General features: G+C 33.3%; 1 protein-coding gene across 1 annotated transcript; it reads left to right on the top strand.

Annotated features, from left to right (window-relative positions):
• Positions 1 to 8,086: 8,086 nt before the first annotated feature.
• On the top strand, positions 8,087 to 10,016 carry LOC133292243 (transcription factor TCP14-like). Its single transcript, XM_061490637.1, has one exon. It carries the CDS (start codon positions 8,348 to 8,350, stop codon positions 9,572 to 9,574), a length of 1,227 nt encoding a protein of 408 aa, XP_061346621.1. The 5' UTR covers positions 8,087 to 8,347; the 3' UTR covers positions 9,575 to 10,016.
• The last annotated feature ends 348 nt before the right edge of the window (positions 10,017 to 10,364 follow it).

Genomic DNA, 10,364 nt, shown 5'->3' with positions numbered 1-10,364 from the left:
TATCAGCTTTTTTTGAAATGTGTGTGTTTTTTTTTGAAATGAACAACTTTTGAGTAATTTGTAACCTAAAAAATATATATAATCACCAAACAACTTGTAGCTTTATTTTTAAAATTTTTATTTTAACTTTAGCTTAAAAGTAGCTTTTATCTTAAAAAGAGAGATGTCAAACAAGCTCTAAGCTGTCATGCTCCCATCACAAGAAAACCATCATCTTCGAAATAGGTCATATATAGAGAGGAATATCCTAAAATCAAGTTGTCTCTTTTCCTTCAGCTCTATGATGACCCAACAAAATAGCACAACTAGAGCTTTGATTTCATTATTTTTTGGATATATTGTAATCATAAACATAGGGGTGGCAATTTGGGTTGACCCGCCCCGACCCGCCTCGCCCCGCCACCAACCCGCCAAAAACGGGGCGAGGCGGGTTGAATGAACCCACCCCGTTTTATGGTGGGTTGGCGGGTCAACCCACCAACCCGCCAATTAAAAAAATTTAATTAAAATTCAAAAATAAATTATATTTTATGAATTTTTTTAATATTATTTTATTTTATTTAACACTTCTCTATATTTTTTTTAGTCTCAATCTTAAATGTATACTAATATTTGTCAAACATTCTTTAGGAATTTATAAATAGATAACATTTGTCATAAATAAAATTGTTATTCTTTATTTTTTCTAGAAAGTACTAAGATAAAAAAAAATTGAATATCACAAAAATTTAAGTACTAATGAAATACTACCTAATTGTAAAAGAATAAAAAAAATAATAAAAAAATTTAAAACCCGGCGGGTCAACCCGTCCTGCGGCGGGTTGAACCCGTTTTGACCTACTTCTAGGCGGGGCGGGTTGAGGTGGGTTGAAAATCTCAACCCAACCCGCCCCGTTTTGGCGAGTTGATCTGCCGGGCTCAACCCATATTGCCACCCCTACATAAACATGATTCAGAATTTTATTTTTATCATTTTACGAATATAAGATTTACACTGTACAATACACAGGCCCAAAACTATATATTATTCCATGTCATTAAATATGATACTGGTGTGTGACCCACCCATAAGGAAATTCATGTAAACATTAACATCGAAGAATTTATTGTGTGTTGTTCTAAAGAATACAATATTGTATCTTTTTAACCGTTATAATTATATATTACGAGTAGTACATAGTTATGATATTAAAGTTATATATTTTTTTAATATCCATGTTAGCAGACGGATTTTGAAGTGAGGAAAAAAGTATAACTTTAATATTATAATTATGTATTATCTCTAATTATAATTGTTAAAAGGACACATTTTATTGACAAAAAAAAAATTTCCTACAATAAAAAGGTAAAAAATGTACTTAGTATGTAAATGGCATTATATATGTTTTCGCAGGAAATTGTTTTATTAGATCTAATCAATGGAGTTGAAGAATGGGTTGACGTAGAAGAAATGGAGCGGAGAAGTGATATTTTAGTAGTGAGTTGCGGTGACAAGAAAGAACTAGATAGTGGAATCCGAGTCGTCTTTGAAGTGTGAATGACAGCAACCACCAAACACAAAAATAGCAATTAATTTCTCTAGCTGGTGTCACTATCCTAGATCCCTCCTCATTAATCCTTATTAATCTCCTCTCTCTCTCTCTCTATATCAAAAGTTTATAATATGTTGATTTGATTCAACTTTGGGTTAATTAAATTCTTTTCAAAAAGATACGTCAAGTTGGTGATGCGCTGTGCTAAGTTGAAACAGAGTGGGACCTAACATGCATTGACTGGGGGGCTCCGAGACTGATAATATTGTTGGGTTGGGTTGGGTTGCTAGCTAGCTTGTCCAATTAATTAGGAATTACAGTTTTGGTGGCACTATATCTAAGATTTGATGTTTATAATATTCTATAACATCAAATTATTTCTTATACATATAAAAGTATGTGGGCGAGACCCATATAAAAAAATATATATATAAGTCTCACACACTTTTATGAATATGTAAAAAATAAAACTATCTTTTATAATATAAGAAATATTAATCTTTTATATATATATAGAAAATTATTCACATTTTTCAAGCTTTGCTATTTCAAGTTATTTCATGCATATCTCATTTTTTGTAAATACTATTCAAGCTATTAATTTTTTTTAAATATTATTTTAAGTTATTCATATAGCAACTCCTACGATAGTAGATATGGCTTACCAGCTATTCACATATATCAAGCTTTGTTATTTCAAATATATTCACTTGCAAATATTGGTTACTATGTAGGTCCGTAAGTGAATGGAGTGATTGGACAAAACTTTATATAACACCCAATTTTTTCATATATATATATATATATATGGGGTTTGTATTTATCATTTAACATAACATAAAAAAGTATACTATACACACAACATTTTGTGAGATCCACACTTTTTGAAGCAAAAAAAAAAAAAAAACTACGGCAGGCAAAACGAATCTCTATAACATTACACAATCACTTTTCCTACAACATAACTCTTATAAAACCATATATATATATATATATATATATATATATATATATATATATGTAGAGGCAGGATCTTTTGACACCAGTGTCAAATTTAAAGTTTGACACCTCATCTGAGAGCCGTTAGATCAAAAATATCAACGACTCTGATTCGTAAGCATGTGACACCATTGATATTTTTTGATCTAACGGCTCTCAGGTCAGGTGTCAAACTTTAAATTTGACACCGGTGTCAAAATATCCTGCCTCATATATGTATATATATAATGCGGAGGGTAGGCTGTCTTTTTTTTTTTTTACCTGTGCAGGCTGTCTTCTTCGATATGACACACATAGTTTACCCAAAAAATAAAATATGACATGCATAAGTAGCAAGGCATGTACATACGTGATGGGAAATAGTTTTTTTATGTTGTAAGAAATTTTTTTCCTCATGTAGTAGAAATAAAATTATAAATAAGACTTATAGGTAAGAGGAGAGAGAGAAAATAGAAGTGAGACCCACGTCTCTTTTATGCATGTAAAAAATTGACTTCTCTTATGTAACCTGAGATAAATATAATAAGTACGTGATATTAGAAAAGGTCGCAACAGTTAATATCTATCTGGTCCACTTCTCCGCTTAGCAACGCAGGTCTGCGATGCCCTCGTGGATAGGACACTAGACGTACATTTGATTCCATTGTTTTATCTGATACCAATTTCCATTTCAATTTCATGAGAAAAAATGTTTCTTTTATTCTTGGTTATGGATGAGTTAATTTTTTTTAATATTGACGTTAATTACCTTTTTTAAGTGAGTCTGCCCCAGAATTTTTTAAAAGTTTAGGCTACGAGATTAATTTATAATAACAACTTAGTCACACTTAAAGCTTTTTATCCCTCAAAAATGTATCTGTTCGATTCAATTGAATCCAGATTTTATCCTCAGCTACTCACACTGTATTGCCAATTTAACTATACTGATGGAGTAAGTGCGAAAATTAAGAATAAATTTAAGGGTTTTATTAGTCTCATTTAACATAAGATATTTATTTTATGTTGTAGAGAGAAAATAAGTGGGTCCCACTATTACAAGAAAAAAAAAGGTGGGATACGAAAATCGAAGTAAGAAAAAATGAGAGATAATATCTCGTGTGAAAGGTGAGTAATATTTTTCCCTAAATTTAAGGTATAAAAATAATATAACTGTTTCGTGTGTCTCTTGAGTGGTCCTTCATTAACTTTTGTTGTCTTCTCACATATTTTTACATGATCTTTTACTGTATCCCTTTTCTTTTTTAACAAATATTGAGTTTTTAATTGGAACCAAACACAATGAAATATAAGAAAATGTTGTTTGGGAATAATATTTTTAATGTTGTAGGAAATAAATTTTATCTCTTACACATATAAATATGGTGCCTATATTTTTTTTTCTCTTCACATGGTCTCATATTAGTTCTATATCTTTTTATATGTATATATGAGATAAATATGAAAAACATGAATCCCACATTATTAACTATGGAATAAATATTTATTTATTTTTTAAAAAAAATTGTGAACTTTTTTTTTGTAAGATTTATTTAAGGGGAATTCAATTCTTATGTTATAGCAAAATAAAATAAATTTCCTACAGAGACACTGTACAGATGGAACTCATGAAATTTTTTTCTCTCACCTCAATTTTTCTTCTCTCTCCTGAATTCTTATCTGCGCAGGAAAATGTCTCTGTTTCCTGTAACAGAACAATAATATTACCTTTTATTTAATAAGTTTATCAGTATTATAAAATGTTTAGAATGCAAAAAAAAAAGTATTGAATCATTTTTTTTATGTTTATCACTATTTAAGCTTACCACTCTTTTTTTTTTTTTTTTAGTATCCTAAACCACTCTTATTATTTGATTGGTTATTGTTAGATAAATTCGAAATCAACAAAAATCAATGATAAATAAATCGATAATAAGAGTGATATGATAAGTACAAATTTTTTTCATTTTTAATATGATATTTATTATCAGGGCGTGTTTTTTTTTTTTTTTTTATCAAAATTAAAACAAGTTATACGTTTGATTTTGACCATCAATATTTACTATTAAGTTTAGAGTCGTTATCAAGAATTGAAGAGAGCGTTTAAAATTTTGTCAACTTGTCGGTACGTTAGTCTTTGCCTTTCTTGGCATGTAATTTCGCGACAAGAACTTTTACACATGTGGTGTAAAAAGCTGACGAATCTCACGTGGCCGCTTTGCAATGTGTCTTAATTTTAAAAAAATAAAATAAAAAATAAAAAAACTTAGGAATTAGGTTGGGCATTTATTTGGATTTTTCAGTTTCTAAAAACAAAAATAAAAATGAGAAAGTAGGTAGGAGGTCGACTTTCAGTAATTTGAAATATGCCAATGATAAGAAGCATGTTTTTTATATTTATGTAATGTCTAACAAAGTTGCAAAGTGCCGCAATTAATTAGCTCTTATGGTGTATAGTATATGATAAGGTCTGATAGTATAAGACTTAATAGTATAAGGTCTGATTAAATTTTAATACTATCCAGCATTTGACACGGTATTATATAAAATAATATAATCTAGTATTTGGTAATGTACTGTATAATATTATATAGGATAAAAATAAATTTAAAAATATCCTTTAATAAAGAATTTATATAATTCTTCAAAAAATATCATCATAGTAATTTTTAAAAAAATTTATTGATCGGTGTGTCCAAAACATAAATTAATTTTTATAAAAATATTCAATATTTTAAAAATTAATATATTGAAAAATAATTTTTATAAAAATAAAAATATTCAAAAATTAATTTTTATTTTAATATTTTAATATTAAAATAATATATTAATTTTTTAGAATTACACTATTCAACGATGTTAATACACCAACCCCTTATCAGGCCTTATCCCTTCCCCTTATGTCGGATTAAGCTATACATCGTTTTGATGTATTAATGAATCCTGTTGTATAAGTTTATAGTTTTATACTATACGATTATCACACCAAACAATTAAAAATGTCATAACATATAATATAAACTTATACTATCAGACCTTATACGTCATATCAAGCAACCCATAATGTATTAACAAGATGCTTAAAATCTTACAATATTTTAATCGGTAATTGCTCTGGGTCAAAAAGAGTGGATTGCGTAATGACAAATTACAGTCGTGAAAGTAAAATGTACGCACCAGTTAATTGGATTTTGCGTTGAATTGTCAATGCTTATTTACTTTTGCAGATGTATCACAATAAATTATTTGATGATTAAATTCATTCCAAAAATCAAAATTGACCTAATTTCTGTAGGGGAAGGCGTTGTTTTGTCGTTTTCCATGAGATGCCGTTGCATGTGAAAATAACAGAACCAAGTTCACTATTTAAGAACTAACAACCAAAAGGGATTTATTCAATAAGTACGTGTTTAATTTCGCTTAAATAAAGTTTTAATTCAAATTTTTGTAAATGTAATTTTTTTTAGAGAGTTAGTTCCATTATAATATGTAAATGTTTCTATTAAAAATATTTTTCTAACAAGATTGCCTTTAGTGGAGTACAACTATGTTGCAACGACATTGATACGGGTTACGACACGACACTTCGACAAGTTAATTCTAAAAAATATTAAATTTTGACACGTTAAGACACGTTTTGATATTATATAATATTTTTAATTTATATAGTGTATATTATATTTAATATTCAATAATTTAACAAAAAAACAAAGCTAAATTTATATATCCATCAATTTTGATAATAACATAAGATATTTCAAATATTTATATTAAACTCAATAAAATGGTAATCGTAATTCAACGAATCTAATAGTTGGACTTAAAATGCAACGCAACGTAATCTTTGAACTTTTTTTGAGTCTTTGCAACGAGTATTAGAGTGTCGATAAGTGTCAGACACGATATATCGGAGTTTTTGAAATGTCGGTGCTTCATAGGAGTACAGTTTATAAAAAAAAAGAAAAAAAGTACAACTCAAAATTTTAGTCCCACTTCATCAAAATTCAAAGTATAAACTATTTGATTTCATGTAGCTATTTAGAAGAACAACTGCGAAGAAACTAAAATGGCAAAAGGAAAAGCTTGGATATATTCCGGTGGAGAAGAGCGCGAGATTTTTAGATTCAGTGTTGTCACAGACTCGAAGTGTCACTTTAATTTTAATTTTAAATTATTATTTTTTGGAGCTAGTTTAGTGGTCAATCCCAAGTTCTATAACAAGAAACCAGAGCCTCTTCATAAATGCAAAGAAAACGAAAGTGGGTTATGTGGAGTTTGCTCACATGAGAGGAAAAGGAACAGTGTCAGCCTCAACCTCAAGTGAACGAAACCCCTCAAACGAGTCCTAACCAATAGAAATGTTGAAGTCGACATCCTATATAATCAACATAGCTGCTACTTGTTCTCTCTGAAACTTTACAAGGAGTTAGATCCATTTCCATGTGCTACTTGTGGTCCTGAGGCTTAACAAGATTACCAGCAATAGCATATGTTGAGTGCCTACAAAAATTCCTCATTAGTATATCTTGTCTTTTTCCCCGAAATCCTTGAAATCTTAAGCACTTTGGTATTTATTATAATCGTTGCAATGATTCAAAATAGGAAAATGCAATTTGTTTGATTTGATTTGATTAGAAGTTAAATAGATAAAGGAATTGATTGAGAGGAATGCACATATGTAATATCGATCCATGAAACAAAAATGCCAATTAAGGCATTTGATAAGAGACAGCTAAAGATGCATGCCTATAAGGAAAAAGTGAAGAAGATGAAGCTATAATATAATAATTTTGGATATTAATCCATGGGATGCTCCTAAAATGAGTAGCCCTGGTTAGGGGGTCAAGATGTTTGTAAGCATTAGAATGATATATGTATTAATGATAGGGAAGGGTAGATTGAGGTTGTAATTGATGTGAAACTAAGCGAAACAAAAACTAAGCAAAAGCTGTAATTAGGGGCATAGGAAAGGCAAAGGGCCAATTGAGGAATCCCAAAGTTCCCCAGCAAAGGTGCAGAACAAAAGGCAAAGGCCAAAGGCAAAACGAAATGATTACTTGAATGAGACGGGACCCGCTTGATAATCTTTCCTTTCCAGGTCTTTCAATTTTTTGACTTGGGATCGGGTCCCACTTCGGCCACCATTGTCTTTATGGATTGAATGATATAAAGAGCGCCTCACGTGGACTCTGAACCAAAGACGCTGTCCAACCACAATTAAAAGGGAACTCCTCCCTTCCATTCCATCACAATAATTTTTATTTTTAAGAAAAATAAAAAAACAAAAAAAAAGATAAATTAAAACCAAGAATCTCAGATTTTTTTCACTTCAAGTTTAAGCTTTCCATATAAATAGAAGGATTAAAAACTAAAAGGAAAAAAAAAAAAAAAACAATAATTAAAAAGCTCAACGCAACAAAGCAATTCTTTTCTAAAAAAATCAAGCTTTTTAAAGCTCACCCATATAATTCCCACTCATTATCTTTGTTGCTTAAAAGCTCTTCCCCCTCTCAACTCTCCCTTATCCCATGTCTCTCTTTCTTTCTCTTTCTCTTTCTCTTCCTCCTAAACCACATCAATTTCAAAGCAAATCCCTCCCCATATACAAAGAATGAAAACAAAATAACTAGACACAAACACACATCCCCTCCTCTACACATAGTCACTGATGAGAAAGACCCACCACACAGATTAAACTATAAACTCACCACTTATCACACTCCGTCTCATAAAAAACGATCACACACACATACACATACACATACACACACACAATCATACACAAACACACACACACACAGAGAGAACTGTGACCAATTTTATATTCTCTCCATGCGATCATGGAGGGAGATGATGATCTCCACCACCACCAACATCACCACCACCATCAGCATCACCACCGTCAAAACTTCCCATTCCAGCTACTCGAGAAGAAAGAAGATCAAGAAGCCGCATCATGCTCCACCTCCTCCCCATACCCTTCCCTAGCGATCTCCGCAGAACCACCCAACACATCCAATTCAAACCGATCCAACCAGCTAGCGGTGGTGCCACTCTCATCCGACCCCTCCAACAAAAAGCCAGCCCCGAAACGAACCTCCACCAAGGACCGCCACACCAAAGTAGACGGCCGCGGCCGCCGCATCCGAATGCCGGCGCTTTGCGCGGCCCGAGTTTTCCAGCTCACCCGCGAGCTCGGCCACAAGTCCGACGGAGAAACCATCGAGTGGCTCCTCCAGCAGGCCGAACCAGCCGTCATCGCCGCCACCGGCACAGGAACCATCCCAGCTAACTTCACCTCCCTCAACATATCTCTCAGAAGCTCAGGCTCCACCATGTCCGTGCCATCTCAGCTTAGATCCTCGTACTTCAACCCAAACTTCGCGGTTCAACAACGTAGGAGCTTGTTCCCCGGAATCGGGTTGTCCTCCGAGAACACCAACACCTCCACCACGCTTCTGAATTTCCAATCCAATAACCTAACCGCCAGCATGTTACAGGCGAAGCAGGAGCTTCGCGACGGCGGCGGCGTCGGTGCTCCCTCTTCGTCCACGTTGGATTTGTCAGACACAAACGCAGAAGAAGGTTTGGGAAGGAAACGAAGAACCACCGAACAAGACTTGTCATCGACGCAGCATCAAATGGGGAATTATCTGCTGCAGTCGAGTGCAGGGGCGATTCCAGCGAGTCACGCTCAGGTTCCGGGTAATATATGGATGGTGGCGAATTCAAATAACCAAGTTATGAGTGGTGACCCAATATGGACCTTCCCACAAGTGAATAACAGTGGGTTATACAGAGGCGGCATGTCAAGTGGGTTGCATTTTATGAACTTTCCCACACCCATGGCGTTGTTGCCAAGTCAACAATTAGGTTCATCTGGGATTGGCGTTGTTGGAGGAAGCAGTGGAACTGGGAATATGAATGAAGGTCATTTGAGTATGCTTGCTGGGCTTAGCCCTTATAGGCCTGTGAATATTGGTGTTTCAGAGTCTCAGGCAAGTGGGTCACAATCACATCGCGGTGGCACTGATGATCGACATGATACCACAAGTCACCATTCGTAGAGGATCATCATCTTCTTCTTCTTCTTCTTCATATACATGTACGTGTAGTAGTTTGATGATGTGTTTAACACACGTGAGGTTTGGTTGATCTTCAAAATTGAGTTTTATTTATTACTCCCAAAAATATTAATTTTTGGTGTGTGATTAATATTTTTGAGGAGAGGGGAGGATCCAAGAGAAGAGAAGAGAAGAGAAGAGAAGAGGGTTTTTTAGGGTTTGGGAGATGACACTATTTAACAATTGGGTATTTGGCTGCCTGCTTTTTTGTTTTTTGGGTAAAAAAAAAAAAAATGTCTTCTTTGAGTTATTTCACTACACGATATCTTATCATCATTGTTTAAATTGCTTTACCAGTATCCTTTTAATTGCTTTGTAATTTTATGCTTTTTATGTTGAAGAGAAGAAAACGACTCACTTCCATTCCATGGCCTTTGCTAAGTTTCCTACCTAACAGTTAAGACTTAAGATGTTGGTTTTTCACATTATGGTTTCTTTTTCCCCATCTATCTCTCTTTCTGGGCCACAAAGCTCGTGCGGTAAAAAGGGATGAAACAGTGTTACCGCAAGACTAATGTGAAAATGTACTGGTTATATATTAAATTTACATTGCTTTCTGATCATTCCGATTCTAAATCTCTGCCATGAATCTCGAGGTTTACTGCATCAATGATTAAGATTTTTCAGAGAGATGGGGGTAATAGGACGGTGGGGTCAAGACCTTATCGGTTCCAGGTGTTGGCTCAGGTGGTGGGGTCTGGCTGCTGGTTATTGCCCAAACCAATGTACCATG

Source organism: Gastrolobium bilobum, unplaced genomic scaffold (genome assembly GCF_033153095.1).
Source record: "Gastrolobium bilobum isolate Gb01-03AN ecotype WA unplaced genomic scaffold, APGP_CSIRO_Gbil_v1 utg2182, whole genome shotgun sequence".
Classification (NCBI taxonomy): Eukaryota; Viridiplantae; Streptophyta; class Magnoliopsida; order Fabales; family Fabaceae; genus Gastrolobium; species Gastrolobium bilobum.
The sequence above is the reverse complement of the archived record's forward strand: the minus strand, read 5'-3'. Positions and strand labels throughout refer to the sequence as shown.

Bases quoted from the DNA above. Each gene is read 5' to 3' on its own strand.
- LOC133292243 (XM_061490637.1), top strand. From the start codon at position 8,348: ATGGAGGGAGATGATGATCTCCACCACCACCAACATCACCACCACCAT.